Source organism: Ptychodera flava, unplaced genomic scaffold, assembly GCF_041260155.1.
Source record: "Ptychodera flava strain L36383 unplaced genomic scaffold, AS_Pfla_20210202 Scaffold_106__1_contigs__length_256847_pilon, whole genome shotgun sequence".
Taxonomy (NCBI): domain Eukaryota; kingdom Metazoa; phylum Hemichordata; class Enteropneusta; family Ptychoderidae; genus Ptychodera; species Ptychodera flava.
Window position 1 is genome coordinate 1 of NW_027248288.1, and position 26,893 is coordinate 26,893.

At 37.9% G+C, this 26,893-nt stretch overlaps 1 protein-coding gene and 2 long non-coding RNA genes across 4 annotated transcripts in view; 2 read left to right on the top strand and 1 right to left on the bottom strand.

The window, feature by feature from the left end:
- Positions 1 to 5,267: 5,267 nt before the first annotated feature.
- Positions 5,268 to 8,103, bottom strand: LOC139126603 (uncharacterized). The gene is made up of 2 exons (XR_011550654.1): positions 7,329 to 8,103; positions 5,268 to 5,498 (listed from the first exon to the last, which is right to left on the bottom strand). It is a non-coding gene; the product is annotated as an uncharacterized lncRNA (long non-coding RNA).
- A 1,124-nt stretch (positions 8,104 to 9,227) lies between these two features.
- The window catches only part of LOC139126599 (uncharacterized), a 28,565-nt gene continuing 10,899 nt past the window's right edge, over positions 9,228 to 26,893 (top strand). Inside the window, exons 1-3 of the mRNA XM_070692662.1 lie at positions 9,228 to 9,532; positions 9,955 to 10,117; positions 10,684 to 10,863. Coding sequence (XP_070548763.1) covers positions 9,228 to 9,532; positions 9,955 to 10,117; positions 10,684 to 10,863 — 648 coding nt within the window. The remainder of the gene's footprint in view (positions 9,533 to 9,954; positions 10,118 to 10,683; positions 10,864 to 26,893) is intronic.
- On the top strand, positions 16,973 to 25,616 carry LOC139126606 (uncharacterized). 2 transcript variants are annotated; one of them, XR_011550656.1, is made up of 3 exons: positions 16,973 to 17,215; positions 22,352 to 22,461; positions 25,010 to 25,616. It is a non-coding gene; the product is annotated as an uncharacterized lncRNA (long non-coding RNA). The 2 variants fall into 2 exon arrangements; XR_011550657.1 differs by having other exon boundaries at positions 16,977 to 17,215; positions 22,346 to 22,461.

The following is a 26,893-nucleotide window of genomic DNA, read 5'->3' on the forward strand; positions in this document are numbered from 1 at the left end:
TCTCCAGGAGATCAGAGTATTTAGGCAAAATTCACACTCATTTCGGAAAAGATGGTCTCAAGATACCTCAACACATTGCGTGAAAGTGATCGAATTTCAGGGAAGGGAGCCATTCAGAATCAGATAAGGGTGGGTGCTGTTGTTCTAGTGGAAGACAAATCTTTCCCACGGATAAGGTGGTCTCTTGCCATTGTTGAAAAACTTAACACAGGAAATGATGGTTTGGTGCGCTCGCTTGCATCAGAACGCGTACCGGCAAAACTAGTAGACCTATCACTAAATTGTATCCATTAGAAGTTAATTCAGAAGTTGAAAATAATGAACGTGCGCCGACGCTGACAAGGGTGCACAAACTACAAATAGTAGCGTGAACAGTTCACGACCAGTTCGTGAAGCGGCTATTAAAGCCCGTCAACGACTAAAGGAAATGTCATCAATTCTGTATTAGTAAGTTTTTGTTTCAGACACGCATTCACTATCTTCAGTGACTGCTTTGTAGTTTTAGAGTTTTACTTTAGTTTGTGAGATTTGTAACTTTGAACTAATTTCAGTTGTGATTTCATTTGACGTTCGCTATGAATATCCGTTAGATTGTAACTTACAGTTATTTTTTGAATTAGAGATTAATGTAACGTTTACGCAAAGGATTTCCGTCATCTTATTTGTAGTTTCTTTCTGTGTTTAAAGCTTATAACGAACCTTTACTGTAATAAGGATTTAATTAAGTATAGTTTATATAAGGATTTGAAATAGAGTTTTCTTTGAAGTTTGTATCACGCGCCACAAACAGAAGCAGATTGTGATTTAATCCGTACCAGGCGTATTTTCTTATCAAGCATGATTAGACACCAACCGCCATTGATCTTTCAGATTATTCTTTTCAAGTCTTACGCTTATCATTGACACTTTACTCTTGAGATTTATTTCGTGTTGTTTTTGCATTTGTGAATTCAGTTGTGTAAGATTTTGAAACTCTTTATCTTGCCGGCGGGAGGATGTTGGGAATCACGTGTATGGTGTAGCTCCGCCCACCAACTCCTTTACTAATTATGTAGATTATACATAAGGCGTGTCATTAGTTAGTCGTGTCATTCATGATTCTTATGATTATTCATACTAAACTGTATATATGGACCTGTGATAGTAATAAAGATAGATTTGAACTTGGTCATACTAAGACACAATACAAAGCTGTCTCCGGCCTATTCTGTCTCTCTCTAACCCGAACCTATCCCCAAGTGTGTACCCCACACAGAGCCCCAAATTCTTGTGGGTTTCAAGCTCGTCATTTTTCTTGCATTTTACAAAACGCACTTCAGTTTTCCAAAACGTTTAGCGTGGGAGTCTCAAAATAATTACGACTGCTTATTTTGCAAAGCCAATTTTAACATGCAGGAAGGCTACGAACAGCAAGTGTGACAGTGACGTTTTTAGCTCAAAGCACCTTAAGAAAAAATTGTAAATTGTGTTAATGATTAAGCCTGGCTAGTCTTTTTTTCACAGGAAATTTGTGAATGGTTGCATAAGCTGTAATATCCAAATTTATACCAAAGGTACCAAACCATGGTAGTAATACCTAAAAAGAGGAGCGTAATCTAATGTAAATGGGTCGCACGCAAGTAGAAATCAGATATAATCGATAACTATTGTTATGCAAATAACGTGCACGAACAGAGTACGCGCGAAATTAGAATATTTTATCGGTGACTGACCCGAGGACTGCCATTTACATAGCTAAATAAACAAAGTTATTTCCGCTGAAACAAGTAGAATCATAGAAGATATTCCAGGTAAGTAACTAAATTTGACTTCGGCTTTATTTTAATAGTTTTATGATCGAATTTTTAGAAAAATTTCAACGAAAAATCCACATAGGAAGATTGCCTACTGTGCGGTAAAAACAGGCTACGCGCTACGATTTCCCGCCGCGTGCATTTTACTGCGGTCATTATGCAGAACTTCAGAAAGACCGCGATTTTTTACTCAAACGTTAATTTAACTTTTAATACATTCTTTAACAAACGAATTGTATCACCTTTGGAAGGTTTTCTGCCGTCTTCCGATTGAAAATTGAATGGGTTCGACATGGTGGATTTACGGCGAGAGGGACCATAATGTTCGGCGGATTGTCAACCTGACCTTCCAAGAAGATTATGTCAATATAAAACAATTGTCGGGAGCGAAAAAGCAAACCTATCTGATAATTAGGCACTTTACACCGAAATTAACCGAGGTTTTGCTGGGAAGTTTTGACGGCACTGCGATTCCTGAATGATTTGACCTGTAGTTTGTTTACGGGTCAGTACAATGACCTCAACTCATTAGAGCTCATGAGTCATGAGTGACCTCAATATGGCGTCGATCATAATGGATCTTGTTCACGTTCGTTGCCTACAGCAATGGAAAATCTGGACCCTTCAACTAGTCTGCGTCGTCACAGACATCCAGTCAAGATCCAGAGTATGTTCCTGAGGAGTGTGACTCCCCTGATCGCGTTGGTACCTATTTCCAAGGAGTTTCTCGTTCGAGTTACACCCTTCGTCCTGACCTTACCCGTCAGTTGACCCGACGTGACTGCGAGTTCGATGGTGAGTAATGACTTAATTGGTCAAGGTATCACACGGCATGGGCCATTATTTCACCATTGAGTCACATATATTGCGAACAAAATTGCAATTATTTATTATTAGAGTTTTATGCATCATTCAATTTTGCTTAAATTGTACTTATGGTGGTAGGTTTTGCATGATTGTGTTTATCAAGCGCGGACCAGCATTACTTCCGCCTTACACTCTTTTGAACAATCACCTTTGAATGTGGGTGTTTTACGTTCAATTCTTGCCCCCTCTCCCCTTTCTCACGTGTAGTACTCTATACCACTTGTATAATACAAGTCATGAATTCCTGAACCGGTGGCATTGTTCAGTATTAACTTGAAGCCCCCAGTCAATTGTCAGTGTTATCTAACAAAAATATTTATTCGATAAGAATTTCAATGGAAAACAATAGAATGACAAACTGTTAAAGGGCAGTTCACACGTCCATTGATGTGAGCGGACCAGGGATTGAGAAGGGCACTTTTAACTCAATAAATGACCCAACATTGATAACATTTCTGGTACAGAATAATATCTAATGTTTTTCCTTGTGTTCTCTTTTACAGGTAATTGTACGAGTAAAGCGTCAACCTCTGATGTGTTTCCATATGTGAACCTGTTTCTAACACAGGCAGCTGTCAGTTTTTTTACCATCCAACACTGGGGTAATGTGTTAAAGAAACGACAGAGTACTCATCAGGAACCTGTAAAGGGTTCGAATAGGCAGTGGAGGAACATTTTCGAAGAAAATAGATGGATCCGGGGAAACCTGTTTGATCCAGCGGGTAATTATTTATTTTGCCAGCAGTGTATTATTGCTGTTTTGGATGTGTCTCCCAGCGGCTGGCCAGTCAGAGAGACATCAAACAACAAGAATTCCTTAATCCTGTTGTACTGTTAACCAAAGACATGTGACAAACGAGAAACTGGAAAAATATGTCCTCATTCCAGACAATTCCCTGCAGTGGGATGAATGGTGGGCTAGTCTTTCCAGTGATGATGAAGTGGAAGTGAGGCAATTTGCAGCTCGTCATGGTCTGGAAGGAAAAGTCTCCAACAATAGCAAAAACGATGTAAAGGAACAGTTCCTTGAATTTGTTGATGCAAATACCTACCCAACAGGACGTTCAGAATACAGTGCCAGTGGTGGACCGTTATATTATTTTCTTCCTGTTTTTACACGTGTGTCTATCCCCAAAGTGTCAGAAAATAATTACAACACAAAATTGATGCAGTCTGTTGTGAGTGTATTTAACCAAACTCAACAACAGTTAGGAAGAGAGACAGTGAGCAGCAGAGCAGCAGAGGGCTGGTTATCACAACACAGACCACGCCATTCAATTCAACCACACAAATCTGACTATTGTAACACCTGCAAAGAGGTCAGTAAAGAAATCTTAACAAAATCCACAGCAGTACAAAGAATGAGAGAATCTGGAGATGCGGAAGACAGTGAACTGGAAAGAGTGAAACTAGTTGTGGAAGTCTAAAGAAACATTTGGCAGAACACAAAAAAGAAGCATCAGCAGCCCAGCACTTCTACAAGAAATCATGTCAGCATGCCTTTGATCACCAAAAGAAAATCCAAGAACGTGAAGAGACAATGGGAACGCATGAAGAAGAAACTCAGCTGTTAGAGATGAAGACAGACTATATTGCTTGCTATAGCTTTGATTACAAAATGGTGATCACACTTCCACAGTGGCATTTAACACCCCAACCAGCCATGCCATAATATAAAATGATATTGTGTGTAGATGAAGCTGCTGTTATCCAACATAACACTCCCTTATAGAACAGGAATGCCTGTCAGTAGCATGTGAAATTAGCATTCACTGCATGAAAACACTATAATACTTACTGTATTAGCATGGATTATGCCTGTATTTTAGCTGAAGAGTGCATATACAGGTGAATACAGTCAAGAATCCATTTCTTGTATTCAGCAAGCCTGAATTCAGGTGGATTCATGTGAATTCATGTGTATTATTCTATAATACAGGCAACTCATTAATGTGAATTTATCTGTATTATTGCGTTTTCATGCAGTGATTCACATTGCTAATTGGCATGGCTAAATGTATGTGCATAGGGAATAGGCAGTTAGCCAGTCCACAGTCATTTCAGAAGCATGTGTATAGGCCGAAATATTTAAATGAGCTAGCCACTCACATACATGTGATTGAATGGTTATAACATGTGGACGAAGGGTTATAACATGTGAATGAATGGTTATTTTGAATAACGAATGGTCATTTTGAACCATTCACATGTATGTGAACGAATGGTCATTTTGAATGGTTATTTTGAATGCACATATGAATGACAGGATCATTCTGACAGAAAAAGAGCACCATGAAAAGTACTAATTTGACACTGGATTTTAATTTTACTTATGTTGCTGTGTGATTATTTTGGTTAACACAGTTCATTTGCATCTTTGGAAGGTGCAAGCAAAAAAGAAATAAGTGAAAGCTAATTCCAGTGAAATTAAGTACTTTTACACAGGACCTTTTAGTGAATGTGAAATAATTGTTGGAGATGTAATTAACTATATTTGGCCTAAAACTAAGCCAGGCCAAACAGAGTTAAAAGCAACTCAGACTCACCTGAACACAGCAAACACAAGCAGACTCACCTTTCCAAACATTCAAAATAAAAGAACAAATATACCTGTAAGTCTGATGACAAATTTAATAAATTTTTGGCTTCAACAAATTCCACAGACAAAGTGAAAAGTGATTTAGTCCAAGATAAGTCTTTAAAAGAGTTCATTTAGCTCTGGCCAATAGGTCTCGTCTTTCATGTCCTATTTTGTTTTGAAATTTGACATCGAAGACTTCTTAGGTAAGTCATGATTATATTTGCCGAATTTCTCTTGGGCCTTGGCTGACATGCACACTGAAATGAAAGAGAAAGAAGAGAATGAACTTAGCAACATTTACTAAGACAACAAATTTACAATATAGTTTTAGAACATGAGTGTGATTTGTTACGTAAACACATCGAAGAATTTATTACATGTGGGTAACTTAAACATATCTAGTGTAACATATCTAGAAATGTATTGGCTTGAGTACGTTGTATTGACTTGACTAGTTGCCACAGCTACTGGTCTGATTAATTTATGTACTCATTACAGACTCGTCACATCATTACATCCTAATTTGAATCAATACAAGAAAGTACGTTACGTACTGTCTGTAATACATGTAGCAAACAACAGTCCGGGCCAGCTCCAAAATTGTAGACTCATTATGATAAGTATTCCGGCATTCAGCCAATCATCGACCAGATTACATCATTAATAAAGTACAGGTCACGCTGGGTCACAAATTACCCACCAAGTGTGATCGGCAGTTTTGGGCCGCTTATTAAGCCCTGTCTTGTGAATTTAGACGAATTTCGACAGTCAACATAATCCACGTGTTCTGCAGAAGGTCATGTCCAACAAGGAGTCCGATTAGTGAACAAATATTCAAAATATTGACGATTCATTTCTACCCCAAGTTTATCGATTTCGCTCAAGTACCGAGAATCATTTTGTGGATGTTCGTCATCTCTATTAGAAATACTGTTATAAAGGTTATTTGTGTAGGTACGCGTATAACATTTTGCAAGAAAGAAGAGCAATGTCAGAGCTTTAAAACGATACCTGTTTTGTAGTTGTCAAACGCAGACTAAAAATGGTACGCGATTTTGAAAATGTGTTGACAGAGTGGCCACACAACTGTTCCCCATACGGTAGAATTTGTATCGCTGCCATCTCCGATACAAATGGGGTATTCTGAACGATCTGTGTAGGTACAAGATTTATATTTCGCAGGACTTCAAGCCAGAGTCTAGGAATCACAGCGATATATGGGGTTTGGTTGTCTTAGCCAGAATAAGACTGGTACGCGATTTTGAAATTGTGTTTTGACAGAGTGGCCACACAACTGTTCGACATTATGACAGAATACGGCACGGGAGTTCGACACAGTATGGCGTACGTAACGAAGGACGCATGTGGAGGTTGCCAGGAAATACAATTTTTACTGATGGCGCGCTGGCCGCTGATTGGCTAATGAGAGGGGGAAAATATTATGGTATAGCGTCTCCAATTTTGGAGCTGACCCGGACTGAACAAGTTATTGAACTCATTAAAAATTACAGCTGCTGTCCTTTGAAAATGAAGACGCATCAAATTTCTGAATATTTTTGTCTTTCAATAAAAGGCTTCATACCTGGCAATATCATATTAAAAATACATTTTAACAGTAACCATGTATAAAAGAAGTAGAAAATTGCAAGTAAGACTTAGTGCCATAGTGGTACAAACAATCATAAGTTTACAAAGCCATGTTCATCCTACGATCTAGTTTTTTTTTAATATTTTCATTTCGCCTAATTTTTTGCATACCCCGGAAAATTGAAAGCGAGCGAGAAATTCATCTGAAAATGCTTATTGAGCCAATTTTGCAATGTGAATAAAAACAGGCACAACTCATTATCTGATTGACTTCGAGTATGGGTGAGGCTCACATCTTCACGATCGCCAGCAAGTGCACAGTGAAGTCAATGCACCACCATTTTGTCCATAGTCTGAAGTCACACATACTATAGAAATGTGTTCGATTCGTGGCGCTACGTGTTGGTGTTACCTCCTTGAGGTAAAAGGTATTCGGAATCAAAATTTCTACCTCTTGAGCTTTATAAGAGTATTTTATAAATAGCATTTCAAATACTTACCGGATGAATGGAAAATTATCGTCAACCGGCGACTTGCTCTTGCTGTCTTGGTCACTGCATCCAACCACGGTCCAACACTGTCGCGGGGGAAATACACTTTACCTTCATGCCTACTGAAACATTACCCCTTAGACATAACTCACTTCCTGTTTTGACTAAAAATGTATCGCCGCTGGGGGTAGAAATGACCGAGAAATCAGCCATAATTCGTAAGATTCAGTTGAAGCTCTGAACTGTTAGCCGTTACTTCAAAAAACTCTGCGCAGTCTCATTTGAGAGATGCAATGTGATATCCGATAAGTCAAAAGGTCAAGGGTCGTGATCGTCGCAAACTTTTGACATTTCGTGTACGCGTAAACTGTTCTTTTAGATATTTATAATAAACAAAAAATGACTTAATATGAAGAGATCAGTTAAAATACGGAAGTCAGACACACTAAGTGAACACCGTTGCAATACTGATCTGCCTTGTTAAATTCCAGCATACTCATTTACGGGACCCTTCAGGTAGTACCCTCTTGCGTCCCGGCCACTCCGTTTTGCGTTTTGGAAACCATGGTCCCTCCAAGTCACGACATCGTACCGTGTATCGTCAGAACCGTTAGTCCATCCGGCTCGATTTTTGTACAATTGGGGAATAAAACAGTACCCGTACTGCGTCTCCATTAAGTTTTATGTAAGTTGTAGTCGCGAAAGTTTTACAATGGCAGATGCAGAACCATCGCAAGTGTGTTCGTCGTTGTGGCATGATATGACGTACAATACATGACTGCATAGCCAGTTGCTAGTTGCTGCACGGACGTACGCGAAAACGTGGACCGTATGAGAAATATTTAATGACTGATCCAACCATATTACGTCTGAAAATGTGAGTACCTTTCAATAGAATGCAGGTTCCGATCATATTGGATATTTAGCGGTGAACATGTGTTAATTATTTCACATTTTGAAAATAAAAATAAACGATGTTTAAATTGATCTGTGCTGATTTTATTTAGAGGCTGCTCGTAGATGTTTGCAGTGACTTCCCTCTTGTCATATTCATTGGTTTATACTGAAAATCCCTGGTCTCCTTTTTTTAATGGAGATGAATTAAACCAATTCTAACCATATTCAAGGGATAGTCTGTAACTTCATAATTTTGGCAGAAATTTTGTTCTTATATTGACTACAGTTTTTTCTCTTTTTCAAAATCATGTTAGCCAGTATTGCTTATGTTATTCGATTTTCTAAAGCATGTTCAAATGTCCAGTGTTCAGAACCTGTATTATGTACAGTCAGCATTGTTATATTGTTTGTAATCACATTTTAGTCTGGACTAAACTTCAATTGAAAACAATAACAGTGAACTTTTATGATAACATGCACCCAAAGTGTATGTTGGTGTATTGATAATATGAACGAGCTAATTCAACTTAAATTTGTGAATAATAAAGTAAGAGAAGTTAATACACAACACAAAATGAACAAAATAAATAACTTACAGCTATATACCAGCTGTCACTTTAAAACTGCAAACCACTGCTTCTGTATCCACTAAATATTAAAGTCTGAGAACAATCTAACTGGTAACCGGTGCATGTGACCCATTTAGTATTTCTATAGTGCAAACATGAGTAATTTCACCTGAAAAACTTAACCCAAGTAAAAAAAACGCTACACATGGGTGCCGCCTAATTTATTTAAATTAAATAGACAATAGGGAATGAGATTGACTTGAGAATTGACAACAAGTCAGTCCTTGCAGTTTATTAATGCATGTCTAAATTTTTACTACCTTCTGTCATGAATTCAGTAGGACTGGTAATGAATGGTTACTTCACATGGCTGAGTCTGATTTCACATGCATAGCTAGTGATGAATGTTCAAATTTTAACATGTCATATTTCCAATACTGGCATGTGGCGGGTTGGACTGCTATGGACTGCCTATTTTTCCTCAAATAACCATTCAAACTGTTCCACACAGAAATGTGGACTGGCTAATAGGCAGTTCAGTTTTGTAAGGGCTGGCAAGGCCTACACATACATCTTTGATGAAAGATTTGGACCAAAGAACAGCAGTCATACTCTGTCAATTTTAAGTCACCACATCAACAACCTAGACACTTCCTGGAGTACCAAAGTCATGGTATTCATGGACAATGCTCCAAGTACTAACAAGAACACATGGCTTGTGTGTTGGATCAAAGAAATGATGCTCAAGTAAGTTACATGTACACATATTGAATTCACTCTTGATTGGTAAAACTCATTTTACAGGAGAGATTGACAAAAAAGTTGGATGAGACTTGTGCGAAAACACCCACATTTAATGATCTAGATAATGCAGATGACTGTGATAATACTCACAAAGTAAAGGATAATAAAATACAGAATGTTTGCTGAATGATTAAAAAATACGCCCATATTTTTTGGAACTTTGAAATTTTGTTCATTAGACTGAATATGTAAATTGCAATTGCGAAATTGCACCAAACTTTTTTTGTACATGAAATCTACCTTGGATGCAAATTATTAGGAAATGTCTTTCTGATAAAGTTTACAGTGATGTTAAAGCTTTACTTCAAGATAGTTAAGCTTAATCATCAGTATAATAAATTAACCCATGGAATTTTTGCTTTCAGACATGAAACACTTCAGTATCTTCGGATTGGTTTCCTGCAAGCCGGACATTCTAAATCAATGCCAGATTGGGTGTTTGCCAGCATATCATCAACAATGAAGAAACAAGACATGTTCACTGTCAGAGATGTGCAAGATATATCTTCACCATATAGTGAAGCTAAGGTAACTTTGTCTGTATTATACTATACATGCATATCTACCACAAGAAGCCTTGTCACTAATGATTTGAATCTTACTTGACAAATATACAGATTACAACTTAATCTTAATTCATGGCAGAGTAACTACATTGACCATTTTGGTCTACTTTTCCTTTCTGCTCCCATACCTCAAAGTCAAACAGCATCAAAAGTCAAATACTGATTGAATTCCAAAATAATGGTCTTCACATAGCTGTTCTAGTGTGCCTTATTTTAAATTTGTAAGATGCATCTAAATGAGCTTGCGATAACTCAACATATTATGAAGCATCGTCTGACACACACAACTGATGCATGATGATTTATTGTATGCAGAAAAGATGCGCACTTCCTCAAATCAGTCCCCAGCAGGCAATATTACTTTTAATGTCAATATTTCCACTATACCATTTGGCACAATCTCAGCCAATAAAAAGTTCAGATAATACGCGAGTTGTAATAAAATGATATCACTCACCTTGTATCAGGTCATCAAGTTCTTTCATTTTAATGACAATAGATTGTTTGTTTATTTTATTTCAATAATAGATTCTGTGTGATACTGATTTCAATGATTGGAGAAAGTTCCTGCGTGACAAGTATGGAAATGTGGTTGTACATGGTATTGGTGCATACCATGACATCAGAGGAGAGAGACAGCATGGCCAAGTAGTTGTCATGGCAAGGGAGGAGTTAGACAGTGGCACATGGCAGGATATTACACCAGAGGTATCAAAGTTTGTGCATCTTAATTATCATACAACGTCACAGTAACTCTACCTTTCATTATACACTGTCTGTAACTTTTGGCAAGTTGAACAAGAAAATTTATGAATGTGCAGAACAAAACTAGTGAGCAAATAGACAAAGTTACAAGTAGTGCAGTTTTAAAGGAAAAAAGTCACTCACTTATTACAATATTTGAGTCATTTTAGATGATTTACACCATGTGAAATGTTCCGTATCCACAGACCTATAGCAATATCCATTTTGATGGATTCTTACAGTATACAGCAGAATCCATTAGAGTATCCATTATTATCCAGTACTGAGAATCCAGCACCGGAATACATAATGGATTCCCCCAGTATCCAGCAAAACTAAGGCTGCGGGGAATACATGCCAAAATCCATTTTGGATACTAATGGATTCTAGTGTCACAATGCATTGTGGGTCTAAAAAACACAGACCTGGCTAGATTTTGAGAATCCATAAAAGTATTTATGATGGATACTAGCCTAGCCAGTGTAACGGAAAGTATGACTACTGCAGACACTTTTTTATGCTGAGTGAAAGCGTTGCAAAAGTTGAAACACCTAAAAATATTACCACTTGTAAATTCGTTTTGCAATCAACATTGGCAGTGTCAAAACGCTTTTTCCTAAAGATCCTATACACATACAAATAAAACAAAATTCCAAAACTTAATGTACGTCAAGAACTACAACGTTAACGATAGAGGACTATGGCCTTTCATGATCAATCATTTGAGTCAAGACATGGATTGGCGTTTATACTTATCAGCTTGAAACCCCCTCCCCCATCAAATTGACCCCTCTCCTGCTGCAAGTTTACGTTTATCGATAGCAGGATTTGTTCGAGCTCGTTACAATTTGAGACGGTATATAGTGGACGGAATCGTTCATTACCATCTGTGTAATAAAACCAAGCAAATATGTCATCGTGACGACGAGCTATACTCTCAAGAATTTGCGTCACATTGCCGAAAAAACTAAGAAAATCGCAGAAATGTGGAAGTGACCTTTACTAGCTCACTGGATGAAAATCCAAATTTAACATTCTTTATGCAATTGCATAAATTTGCATAAAGTTGGTCAGCTCCTTTACGCACCTTTATGCAGTGCATAAAGGTGTGTAAACATGGTGTCAGTGGTGGTGCCTATATGCATCTGTATGCACTTGTATAAAAGGGTTTAATGGCTCACTAAAATTATGTACCTTTATGCAATCCAATAAAGTTGCATAATTTTACGTGTGAGGTAAAGATTGTAAAACAACACTGAGGATGACAACTTACAGTCTCTACAAATTGAAAAGGACTATATGTGTTAAAGAATAGCTGGATGTATAGTGAGAAACATATCATCACTTCCCTGGGCTCACATTTCTAACGTTCACTCTATATACCCATCTGGAAACCATCTTGAAGGGCTAAATTAGCGTTTGCACTTTGGAGTCCCCGCACTGTAGTAGACACATATCCCTCCTTGAATTCTTATCATTTTGCAACTGTCTTTTTATCTTTCGACTGAAATAAAGCTTGCATTTTGTATACCACAGTATATGTTGCTGCAGTCATGACGAAAATAGCTAGGTCAGGCATGGCAAGTCATGCAGGGCTCTGATTCATTGCTCCTTTCTCAAGGTGTAAATAGCCATATGTCATTAACATATCAGGAAGGTTGCCATTGATATCGCCACAGCAGTTACACATAGGATACTTCCCTTTTCGTCACACATCATTCACTCAAATGACAAATGTGTGGAGTCAGTAGACGACAGCCTATCTTGTGATAGTATTTGGTAGCCGGTATCATGACAGTTTGTGTTCGTGTCGGCTACACAGACGATCTGCCCTCTTGCGAGTTCGACTTTGTGAAAAAAAGATATGACCTGCGACCAAAATTGCTTATTTGAAACATAACCAGGGGACCTGCATTACATTTTGCACCGGTATGTCATGAAGAAAATAGTGATAGGTCAGGCAATGGCAAGTCATGCAGGGCTCTGATTCATTGCTCCATTGTCTCAAGGTGTAAATAGCCATATGTCATTAACAACAATCAGGAGGAACCCCTTGAATGTATAAACAAAAGCGGTTTTCTTGCTTCAGTCACTGTTGCTAGAAAGTTTAACTGAAATAGACTTTGTTCAAGTCTGAAATTTGCATCAAATTCTTGTAAACTTGTTTTCTTTTCCTTAACTTGTTAAAAGTTGATTGAACGCATTGTCATTGAGTTGTACCCGAATCACATTTGCAGGATCGCTGTCAGCCCTACTGCACTATGGATGAAAAAAGGAATGTTATAAATTTGAAAGATTTTTGTGATGCATAGAAAATTATGAGTGAAGTTTGTGTGTGTGTGTGTGTGTGTGTCCCTGGACGTACCACAGATACGTCCATGGAGTGTCTTGGCCGTCCTGATCATGCCACAGCTGAAAAGGCCAGCGTCGACAAAGATAAAATAATAGGTGTGAAAGGGATTATCAGGCCCTCCTGTACCCTTACATTCATGACTGCACAGACTCCACTTCTAGTGCGTTCTACAACTTTTAAGAACGTCTACAGTAAAAAAGTAACTTGAGTAGTTTTGCGTGAAATAAAGATGACCGTGATATAGCCGTGATTAAAACAGCCTTGTTTGCTGTCTTACTCGACCTCAGCTGACTACCATGGCAAAAGTCGGAGACTGCTGAGACGGAAGGCCATTATCAAATTTGAAAATTGTGAATGTATCGGTCGTTTTATCCAGATGATTAGTGTCCTTTCGATATTAAGTGGTCGAACCAAGGCCCCGGTACGCACTCTGTGGTCACAATGCATATGCAGTACAGTCAGGGTGAAGTGTGCAACACAGACAAAGGGAATTATTTGTTTGAGTGTGCAACAAGCATTGTCAGGGCAGGGACTTCCCTAATTACCGTGGTCATGGTCCCTCCACAAAACCGTACCGTGGTTAATGTCGGAATGTGGAGAGGTTGCCTGATGTCCTCCCACATTACGTGTATGGCATAATGTTATGAACACTCTGGTGCACGAATGCTTCAATCGTCGTTTGTGTGCAGAGGGTCTGTGGCTTGACGAAAACCCTATGATACAACTTGTCATTTGCATCGTGCGGGTTTCGCATAGTTACTATCAAATCGCCTGTGCCCTTGCGAGTGCATAGCAATTATCCGGCGAATCGACTACCTTTCAAAATCGAACAACGAATGTTTTAAAATAATGAGTAAAATTAAATGCTGAACACAGAATCGACAATACTGAAAATACTTTGCTGTAGCTGATGGCACCAGTAATTTGAAATACGCTCAAAGGGAACCTACTATAGTCATAGTTTCCGTATGAGTAAATCGGTACAGCCAGCCATCGGTAAGCATGAATGTGAAAAGATACATCAATGCTGTAAGGTCAAATTATTTTGCTCTTGTAGGTAAGATGTGTCCCTTTTTTTAAATTTTTCCTTGTGCTTCCTAGTGTACCAAGTATTTTCTGGTCAGATTTTAGAGTTGCAAACGTTGTATCTCATATAACGGTATGACCGCCAGGTTTGTCTATGGGGTATGTAAGTGTAAGAGTATCAGGGATAGACTTCTCCAAGTCTGTGGGCATATAAGTATCAAAAAATAATAAATTGAAGGACTAAACATCGGCAAACCGTTGTGTTAATGGTAGGCTATTGCGCAGATCGTGGAGTGAACGCCGCCTGGTCAGCAAGTAACTCAACTGAAGAGAAAGCGCGACTGGGGGCCAGTCTACACCTGGGACTGTGTTCCGTTAATAATCCTGGGCTAAAATTTAATTTCCTAATAGTATAAAACAGCATCTAATGTGCCTATCAGATATCATGAAGTTTGACGCTTGATTGTAAAATATTAGTGCATGTTGCTTTCTAATGCTGAATTCTCATTGAGAAAACAGAAAAGTATCAGGAACTTATTATGCTTTTCATATGCGCTGCAGGTTTCATTATGATTAGTACACTTTGCAAAACAGACGTTCAATTTACAGACATCAAAATATTTTTATATATTTCTGATATATTAAAGTACAGCGCCCGGAGCGCGCGCTGAAAAATATTAACATCTGGATATCACTGATATATATGTCTGATATATGAAAGTCATGCGGCTGAAGGGAATGCTGAAAAATAAGTTCGATATTTTAAAGTAATGCGCTCGAAGGGCGCACCGACAACATTTTAAACATACAAATATCTCTGACATATATGTCTGATATATTAAAGTTTCGTGCTAGCTTGAAGGGGGCTCTGAAAAAAGTATTATTATATTAAAGTTAAGCGCCTAAAGGGCGCGCCATGAATGCAACTGAATGATGAAATTTGTCGCTTGCATGATGCATTGTAGGCAAGTATGAGCCCGTGTCAAAATTCTTAAAACAGACTGAACCCCCTCCCCAATTGGACATTTCAAAAAACATGGTGACCCCCCTATCATCATAGTCAAAAACGGGGTGACCCCTATGAATCCACTCCCCCCCCGCCGAATAAACTGACCAGTCCCTTTAGTTGACTTTAGCAATTATGACTCTCAAAGGCAGGCACGTTTTATAACAACGACTAAGATCATAATCTTTCGCAAAATGCGCTCGTTCTTCATGCAGTCTCATAACGATTTGTTAGGGTTGTCATCGATATCGCCACAGCAGTTACACATGGGATATTTCCCTTTTCGTCACACATCGTTCATTCAAATGACAAATGTGTGGAGTCAGTAGACGACAGCCTATCTTGTGATAGTATTTGGTAGCCGGTATCATGACAGTTTGTGTTCTTGTCGGCTGCACAGACGATCTGCCCTCTTGTGAGTTCGACTTTCTGAAAAACAAGATATGACTTTCGACAAAAATTGCTTATTTGACACATAACCAGGAGATCTGCATTACATTTCACACCGGTATGTTTTTGAATATTGCCAATATACTCTTCGCCAGTGGTTTAATTCAACCAAAGGACCGTGCTTCAACCACATCAAAAATCGACTCGGAGGCGAGTCAAGGCTGTTCAGTGGCAATGTTAGCTTCACCGCTCGAAAGTTATTCTCGGAAACAGGACGGCAGCATTGGTCAGGGCCGGATTTCGCACATTATATGGAAAGCTGTGGTTATTTCTTCGAAAATATGTGATTGGACTGCATACTTCTTCTTTGGCCTTGGACTTTCGCCGCCGAAACGTCAATTAGCAAACAAATCACAAGATAGTTCAGTCACATGAATCCGTAAATTTTGATGCATCGATCTATCGTGATGAATTCTGAACTAACGCGCATTAATTTCAGAGTTAGGGGAATTATTTGTACTAGTTTCGAGAACTTATAATATCAGTGTACCCATTGATATAAAAAAAGACCGTACTGCTGCATATCAAATCAACTTTTAGACGATGAACTTCGAAGTTTTACATTGTACACATTTTTATATTAAAAACACTTTTCCGGAAAAGCGGGTGTATGGGAAAAGATACCGCGACTGTAGCGACTATTGCTCAAGAAAATGTCTTTTCCACTTTCTGCATTTACCTTCGTGGTCCATTAAATCCAACGTCAAGTCATAGTGAACTCTGAGCTCAGTCCCGCATGTAAATTGCGACCGTGATATACGATGATGGATTTCATAAAAAAGTGCTAGAATTTCGCTTTTCCCGTCAGTAGGCCTACATGTACAGGTTGGTAGTTATTATATCAGACTGATTTCAAACCGTGTTCATATTTCCCAAAGTTTTAATTAGGCCTAATAGCTGCTATATTTTGACCATCTTGATAAAGATCTCGCCACCGGAATATTCATGAAGGTAAAAATGCGTAAATCGAAATCCCATTGTGTGCATGCTGAGAGGTAAACTGCACAGCTAGCAGCCTGTTGATGAAAATTGACCCCCTAGCTAGCTCGTAGCCTGCTGCTCTCTTTCTTTCTACCTCCATGCTTTTGCTGGCGAAAACGAATATATGGTTCAGTTAGCAATATTTTATTTAACGAGAGCAAAAAAATAACATTTTCTTCAAGATTGAGTGAAAAGTGATAGTTATCAAATTCTTTGCAAAGTTCGTTTCGTGAATATTTGAGCACTTGGGGAGCCATACTCAGAAGACGCCATTGTTATGGATAGCGTCGCGTCGCCTACTCAGCGTTGCGTTGCGTCGTCTATATTTTAGTACTGACACGTCCCGCCGGTGTCTAGGAATGTCCACTAAAGACTCTAACCTTGAAATCCTGGACCGTCTCGACGACTATGCGGTACGTTTGAATCTAGTGCCAGTGTGGTGATCGCCAAAGAGTCCTGCATCAGCTGAACGGTTCTCGTGTAAGCTTACAATTTACCAGGTATGTATGTACAGTATAGCTATTCACTTATTCTTGACCAGCCAATGTGTCTGGGATACGTCTACTCCTTCTGGTATAAACGTGTCCAGCAAAATCTGTATCTGGCAAAGTATCGAACGTTTGTTTGTTTTAAATCATCGATATTCCTGATAATTTCAAACGAATAATGAACATCGAATTTCCGGGTCACTTTATGCTAATGAGTGTTGATACCTGTCAGGGACTGGACAAAAATTACGGGCGGGGGGATTGATTGGTGTTTTTAGAGGTCTGTGTTGGCACCAGATTGTCTCACCAGAAAATTTACCAACCAGATTACAGTTTCAATGGAAAACAAAAGGTAGTCCTCCTACATATTTAAACAAAGGCAATTCCAGGGATCAGCAAAAGTGCCTTATAAAATGGAAAATAATGACCCTTCAAAAAGTGTTAGCAAGGAAAAGATTGTCCCTCCAAAATTTTCATGTGCCCTGTGAGTCACAGTCTGTATAAATGATATCTTAATAATTGACATATAAGTTCTCATTTAACTTTAAACTGTTAAAGAATACTTTTAACCTTTACAAAAAATCACTAGGGTGAAAGTCCAATATCACATTTGTTGTTCACATCTTCTTTCAACCAATATTCTCATTGTGCACATTTTCAATTGCCAAACAGATTTAGCTTGTGTTGTATTTCAAAATACCTTTTCATATTTCTTCAGAGACCAGAATGTACATGTTTAGTGAATCAACATTCCGGTGAAATTCCAAAATCAAATTTCTTGCACACACATTCACTAGTAACCAGCTCAATCTAATCAAGTGCATTAACAGTGTTCAAAATAACACCTGTCCGGCAGTCCGAGACTGGTTGTTTTTCTGCAGGACTTGTAAAATAAAAAAGTTACCAGTCTGGCGGACAGGTTGACTTTAGCGTGGGGAGTCTTCTTTAAAACTATGTCTGCTATTTTTTCTCTGGGCTCCCATTCAAATTTTATGGCAAGACAGTTTCTTTCCCGTAAATTCATCCTACTCAACAGCGCATACCAAAAATACTTAGGCACAAAAAGCAATCGCAGTATCAGGACTGGTAAGTTTTTGGCAGGACAGGCAACTTTTTGAAGTTACCAGTCCTGGTGACTGGTTGATTTTTTCCACAAATTTCGAACACTGGCATTAATATCAATAATTAAGCACTATAAACACACAGATATAGCTATTGATTTATTGCAAAAAATCATGGTTTCCTCATGGACTACAATGTATATTGAATAATCCAAAAATCAAATTTTTTGTACACAGATGTATTTTGCATCCAAATTCCAACTACTAGAATTACATAAATTATCAAACATGGATAAATGTACATATAATGCATGTTGCATAGGGGAAAACTGTCAATATTTTGCCTAACAGATTCCAATGTATTAAATTTGATATTTTTTTGGTAAAGCACTGTATTGGCCACATCTTGTTTTCAAATAGTTTCAATAGTTGCGCAAAAATGGTAACCCTGCCCCAAAGGCATGCATGACAATTCAAAATGCTTTTTTAAAAAATGGACCCCAAAAAAGGCCTTACCCCCTGTAATTTCTGTTCAGTCTCCATGAAAAGTAATCCAAGGAACACATGATTTATACGCTCTATTGTTTGTTGAACCTCTACTCAAAATGGCTGTGCATGAAGGTTAATAATAAGATAATGAAGATTTGCTATCCTTTATTTTCTTTTGAAACTGTAATCAGTTGAATGTTGGCCGATTTTTTAATTCAATCCCACAAGTCCACTTATTCAAGCTCAAATTTATGTATGTACAATGGCTCAAGGACAGAATAGGGCCCATTGGTATTTTTTGACCTTTTTTTTCTATAGTCATAGGAGACATTACATTTAATGATTTATGTTGTCAATTTATTTCCTTTGTCACAATAATAGTATTAATTTAGAAGGTTATAAATAATGCAAAGTTACATGTACATGACGACTAGCATGTTTAACCCTTTGCACCCTGACCCCCTGGTACTCTATGACGTCATCAGACATTTATGTCTGAGCCGGGTTCAAAGGGTTAAAGAACCACTAGCTGTAAGTCTTGAAAATTGTTTGCCTCAAAATACATGTATCTCCCCATTTTGTCCTGGTTTTCTCTGAATTCTGCCCTATAGTATTGTTTATGTAACTTATGTGACAAATTATTGATATGTTGGACTTGCACAACTCTACAAATTGCTAAGGACTGTGATTTTTACTGTGCGCACCGGTAGGATTTCTCCGAGAGTGCCCCTGCTTTGCAAACATAGACAATTACTCATACACTGCAGCACAAGAGAGTTACCTGTACGACCACGAAAAAGCTAATTCACTCGCCGCGAGCCAAAGTTCAGTTTGCATGATTAGCATTTTAAGCTAGTAGAAATGGGTGAATTTTCACTCTAATTCACTTTATCGTTTAATCTTCACTGTTAATCACATTTAATGAGGCCTTGTATGTGCATAAAGTGGTGACCTGTGATATGTGTGTCACGAATTCAACCTGTGCTGGCCGGTAAGGGACTGGAAAAAATTTATAGGGAGGGAGGGCGAATTTTTCAAAACGATGCTGATAAAAGTGACTCTCCCCAATCGTTATGCTGTCCCAGGGCTCGAAATACTTTTTTTCAACCACCTGTCCACTGGACAAGTCAAAATAAAAAGTACCTGTCCCAGTGAGAAAAGTACCTGTCCAAAATGGCATAATTTATTCTAAGAAACTATACTAGTTTCAATTCAATTCAACAAACTCATGCCTGTATCATATGCAAACTGGCGTAACAGCGGTGTTGAGATAGCTCTGAGAATCTCCCAATCTAAGAGATTTGAGACATGACCTTAGATAAATCAATATGGCTGCCTCTTGTAAACAGTGATTAGATATTATCGAATTTTCTTTTACTTTTTTCTGACAGGTAAATATCCAAATAATGATTTTCAAAATTGTAAAAGGTATATACAGCGTTTCCGCTAACGCAAAATCCTGCGTATTTTACGCAAAATAGTTCTGAAATACGCACTGAGAAATGCCTCCCCATGACACGACGTACTTGGCCCGCACTACATTGCCTGAACGTGGTTTCAATGCAGGACAAAAATAGAACATGCACCTGCTTGCAAGTGACATTTATCATGATATTGCAACATTTAGACTTTAGCGGACCGCAACTCTTTATGAAACATTGTATTTCATCATCACAAAGCATCATGTCAATCAGTTCTGTACAGACAATGACACTACAGATGCAAAAAATTCGAGAATCCATCAAGTCTATGTTGGTGGTAACACAATACAGTTAATCATGGTCATTACGTCGCATGTCATTTGGAAAGTGTTTACGGGTGACGATTTACACTCTGTAGGGTTGCATCTTGAGAGGTCCCGCTGGACTTTGATCAGTATCTGCTTTTTGTTGGGCCTTTAAAAACACTAATTTCATTGTCAGAAAGTATTTTCTTTGAACATGAAGTCATTAGGCTGCTCAACGATCATACACGAGACATGCATCATGGCATTGCAATCGTTCAGTTACTATACCTTGAAGCCCCCCAGGTTATTGTTTTTTGTTAATAGAGCATGCGCATTAAAGGAAACCCCCAAGTACGACAGAAAAGACTGCCCAATTCACTTCAGATAACCGATTCCCACTGACACGGTACGCTTTGTTGATACATTTTACGCAAAGAAAAACCAAGTTGCGTAAAATCATATGCAAGTTTTGAAATTGTAACGGAAACGCTGTTATATAAATTTAACTTATGAATATTTACTGTAGTCAATAGGTTGAAATACTGGTTGCAGGCTAAAAAAACCTACCTGTCCACTTGGACAAGCACTTTTCAAAACTACTTGTCCCAGGCCAAATTTCACTTGTCCGGGACAGGCAGACAGGTATTATTTCGAGCCCTGAAGAGTCACTGTACGTACTATAGTCAACATCAATAATATTTTATTTGACAGATCTTAAGTAATTCATGATGTGACGCCTCATCCCACCAAATATGAAGGCTATTGCACTAATACTAGCAAATAAGTTAAATTCAGGTCAGAGGTCATCCTGGTTACTTGATATTTTTGCTGTACACTTTCCTCCCATGATGGCCGTCCAGCAAAAATCAAACCTATAGCCATATTGGCTGGGTCAAATGTCATCCTGGTCGCTTGATATTTTAGCAGAAATCTTAGTTAACATAATCATCTCTTTCCACTAAACTTCAGACTCCACCTCTGTTAGCTACAGTGTTGGGTATTGAAATTGTTTAACATTCACACTACCGGTATGACTGAGGTGAGCCCAACTTCACTGCGGGAATGTATGAACTACATGCATTAGCATGAACTCTGTGTGACCAAACAATTCAGAGAATGTAGCGCCCTGAGTGGCCCATCAAATGATGAAGTAAGGGCCATTCAACATTTTATCGCATGAATTGCACAATGCTCTGTGCATTACATTGGACTGCTTTGTGCAGTTTGTGTGAAGATTTTCAGTGTTTTTGCTTGTATGCACTGTGATGGGATTAAATGTTTTGGCAAATATTTAATCACATTGCAATCTTTATCTTGTCCAAAATTGCATGTACAGTCCCAGTGTTAGTTAATAATAAGTGTATACATCACCAAAATTAGAACATTCTCACAAACTTATTTTGGCTTGACGTTAAAATCATAAAAACAATGCTAGAAGATACAGCTAGTGGGGGCTTAAGTTAACATGAGATTAATTTTAATCTTACCTAAACATGATATGTCATTTTATTTCTGTTTCTGCTGAAAATGAAATGTGGTGTTACTTTCAACATGCACATTTTAGATATTGATATGACCATGGATGTAAAAAGAGTCAATTTTTCATCAATGGTCTGACAGTCTACAAGCTCTGAGATACTGCAGGAATGCATAGTGCAGTGTGAATCCAATGAAGTTTAGCCTTTTCAGGCAATGAAAACGCTTGTCAATATATTTCTGATTCAAATATGTGTTGATGGACTGTCAGATTAATATGGTGATTCATCGTCATTATTGTCACGTGAAATCTGATGATTCATCATCTGTGTTTTAAGATAATTTAATTTTTCACAGTAGGATTTTTACTTTTATTTATTTCCTTGCAAGTTGCAGGTCCCGTGGAGATATTTATTAGGCGTTGAACAAATAGGAAAAGTGTAGTGCCCCAAGGAATGACAGAGTCACACGAAAAGGCATGCCAACAACTGAGAAGAATATGAGAGGTATGTACTTCATACACATGTACAAAGTCTGCACTGATAAGTTTTTTGTTTAAAGTTGTGAACTTTGAAGGACATGCTGGTCACCAGTGCTTAGATTCTGGCTACACCGAATTTCAAGCGGATTTTTCACCGACTTGGCAGGAAAAGGGTTATAGCAATTATGCAATCTGTGTAAACAGTGCAATGAAAGTTACATGATTCCTTATAATGCTTTTGATGACCTTGAACTTCTTAAGTTTCAAACATTTGTCTCTTCAGTGTGCTTTCTCTGAGTATGTACAGTCTCAACTTATTCAACAGAACTCACAATGTTAATCAAAGATATCCACCTTCTTCATCAATACATGTGTCACAAAAGGTTATTCTCTACATAACACAGCAGAGCTTTGTCAACTGTTGAGTTGCTTGTTCTTTCAAAACCGCTGGTCAGACAGCTTTAATATTTGGTATACAGATCCCTAGGATGACCTAAGTGAGATAATTTCATACAGTCAGGAAATACTTAATTTTGTATCCATGTCTATAGTAGCTTCAGGGACTTTGGCCCTATGTTTAATCGAAAACCGTTCGTATACGTGTATGATGGTGACAAAAACAACATAAGGAATCTTGCGTACATTGTTACTGATTACTTTGACCAAACAAAAATCACCCAAATGCTGAACGATGATCATACAGAACTCTTCAGGTTGCAGGATTAAATGACCCCAAGCCTGATCTCAGTCAACAGTGCCGGGCTCGACGTCTACTCTATCAAACTGGACAAGAGAATATACTAAATTTACCTTGAAAAAAATTCAAATTGTGTATCATATTGAAAAAAATCTACTGGGGCCACGGAGCGAATTTAAAAAACCAACAAAACCCAACAGAAGCAGTGGAATGATCATTATTGTGCAAGGTCGCTGTATTATATGTCAGGGTAAAAAAATTGTAGCTTTGAAATTTCTGGATGGTATAAAAGGCTCAGTGGTACAAATGTTTATTCATTGTTGACATCGTATCGATCTGATTGACACAACAAATGTTTGATCGTGCATCCCCTCGTGATTGGCAGCTGTTTGAAAGCTTTCCCCTATTGTTCTTTGAATGCTTCGAACACGTCCACAGCATCGCAGCAGTTTTCGCATCAAAATCAACTTAAAATACTTAAAATGGATATAATGAGAGAATTTCACCAACAAGGTGATGCCACAAGTATTCACAAAAGTAATATGTTGGAACAGTGCTTTAATTTACTCTTGGTTGTTGAAAACTGCAGATTTTCGGGAGCATTCGTTGATGCTGTTACCATGTGCCACTCATGTTGGATTATGAATGCCCAGGGAGATAGGGGGTATTTATAGGCTCCGAGTCCCCCTGCCTTTAATCCATACTGGCACCCATACGCAGTCAGTTCAGTCTTTGATTTGGGTGATTCCCCAGCATGACATGCCCTCTTTTTAGTTCAATATATGTAAATGTTACAAGGCACTGTAGGTCAAAGCTGCATGGTACAAAAATATTTCTACCTCAATATTCCATCCTAATTTGACAGATTTAATATTCTAACGTATATGTCTTACTGTATTAGTTCTCGACCAACGTACAAAGACTTGGTCCATTTGCTGAAGCATTAATTGATGATATGTTTTGTAAAATTAATAGTGGAAGCACGACCATACACCATGTGTCTTGGAGATACATTGATGTTAGTCTCTCCTAACAAAAACAGGAATATTTAGTAAATAATAAAATAGGCAATGAATCAGTGAAAAAACATTTTTATCTTCATATTTGTATATTATGGCATAAACTTGTCAGTTTGATGTGCAACAGTACATAGATGACCAGTTTATTCATCAAGGGAGCATTCAGTTATTACAGCCAGCACAATTTGAATGGGTTGGGGTTCACTTTAAATTGTTAAAAAGTAGTTTAAGTGTTCAAAACATTTTTTGGGAGATAAAATGATTCGCTGCATTATTTCACTCTCGGTAGTCATTTAAGTGTAAATCTGAACAAAAGTATAATTATCTGCCACATAAACATCTTGCCTTGGCAACTCTGAGGCTTGTCTTATTGTAAATCGAGCTCACTGAGAGCAATGAACAATTTCTATTACTTACATATTAAAGATATAGCAAGTTTTGTCAGGGAAAATATTTAACAGTGACCTGTTGACCACTAGTACCATGAAAATAGAAGTGTTTAGTTGAAATTCCAATATCATTACTGTTGTCCACATCTGAACCTTCAAACACCCTATTTGAATCAAGTACATTTGTATCAATTGTCAAACACCTCAGAAAGCACAGAATGTGTTTGTTAAGCATTGTAAAAAATTATTCATAGTTTTCTCATAGACTCCAGTGTATAGTGAATCAACATTTCAGTGAGATTCAGAAATCAAATTTCTTGCATACATATCAACTTTTAACCATTCTAGTCTAATGAAGTACTTTCAAATGAATTATCAAAGGTCTATAAATACAAAGATTTAAACAAAAACAAACTAAATGGATAATGTACAATTCTGATGATTTATTCTGTGTATCGTTATTTACAGAAATTGAAGGACGCAAACGGGCTATCCAAGGACTAGCATGAAGCTGAAGACATTTGGTAGTTGTGTGTGTTTCTTCTGAGGACAGCGAGCAGGACAGAAGTTGCAAGGGTGGTGCCTTTATTCGGAGACACTTGCCATGGGATAGAGAGAGAAGTGAAACTGCGTACATTATGGAAAAACACTTGCATCAAAGGAAATGCATATTGAGGCTACCTTGCATTGAGGGCGTGGCCCCAATCAGACCAGAGCCTGAGGATGAGGATGGTGGGCCATCACAGTACTAGAGATTTCCCACAATACATCTGATTTGTACCAATGTAGATTCCCCTGTGAAGTCTACCATGTCTCCCATGTGTAGACAAATTCCTGGACCACGTGTAGAAATTCTGAGAACGTACTTTTAAAAACACCTTTCTTCTCAATTCCCATTGTAAAGGATTAAGAAAATTGTGCTTGATTGAGAGAAGAGAAAGGATTTTTGTAAATTTTCCACTGATTGTGTCCTCAGCCATACAGAATAAAGTGATGGAAAGTAGGGAGAATTGTTGCACCTGTTTTATGAAACAAAAGGATATTGATTTTTTCCAAATAGAAAAGACAAAAGAAATTTACATGCTAACTATTTTCAGAGAATGACCCCTTCAGTTGGTAATAACTTGCTTCCCAAAACTGTGACATTTGTAGTACCTGAAGAATGTGACTTTTATGGTTATTAATGGTTTTTTTGAAATTTATACTGCAATATTTCAACGTACTTTTAATAAATATAATTAATCAATTATCGTGAGACTTCACATTATTGCTTTTATGCAGAACTGAAAAAGTTACAAGAAAACTAACGTCGTTGGTACAAATCGAACAGCATTGTGGGTAATTGATTGTACTGTGGGCCATGAGCCGTTATACAGACAAATGACAATATCAACAGCGCTGACAACTCATTACAGGACAATGTTTCAATGTATAAGCATATGTTTTTGCATTTTCTTGATTCTGCTAAAAGCTCAATGATGCATTTTTAGTTTTGAACAAGTCATCGTTGATGACACAGTCCCCACTTGTTAATCGGTATTTTGATTACAGGTCCTCAAAGAGGATAGAGTCCTCTTCATTAGGTCTGTGATAAAAATACTTTTGAATGAATTCGCTTGATACATGTCTGAGTTATGGTTCAGGACATGAAAAAATCGTAACAAAATGGTCGCACAGCGGCCATATTGGATCGCATCACAAAACAAATTGATGTGCATAGCTATGACATTGGTCGATGTCCTTGTACCAACTTTGAATAAAATTGGTCAAAACATGTGGATATGCCTGAGAAATGGCTCTGTACATGAAAAAATCGTAATAAAATGGCCGCCTGGCGGCCATATTGGATCGTATCACAAAACAGATTGACGTGCATATGTATGACATAGGTCAATGTCCTTGTACCAACTTTGAATAAAATCAGTTGAGATATGCCTGAGTTATGGCTCTGTACATGAAAAATCGTAATAAAATGGCCGCAGAGCGGCCATTTTGGATCGTATCACAAAACAAATTGCCGTGCACAGCTATGACATTTGTCAATAAGCTTGTACCAACTTTGAATAAAATCGGTTGAAACGTGCCTGAGTTATGGCTCTGTACATGAAAAAATCGTAATAAAATGGCCGCCTGGCGACCATATCGGATCTTATCACAAAACAAATTGACATACATATCTATGACATTGGTCAATGTCCTTGTACCAACTCTGAATAAAATTGGTCAAAACATGCCTGAGTAATGGCTCTGTACATGAAAAAATCGTAATAAAATGGCCACACGGCGGCCATATTGGATCGTATCACAAAACAAATTGACATGCATATCTATGACATTGGTCAATGTCCTTGT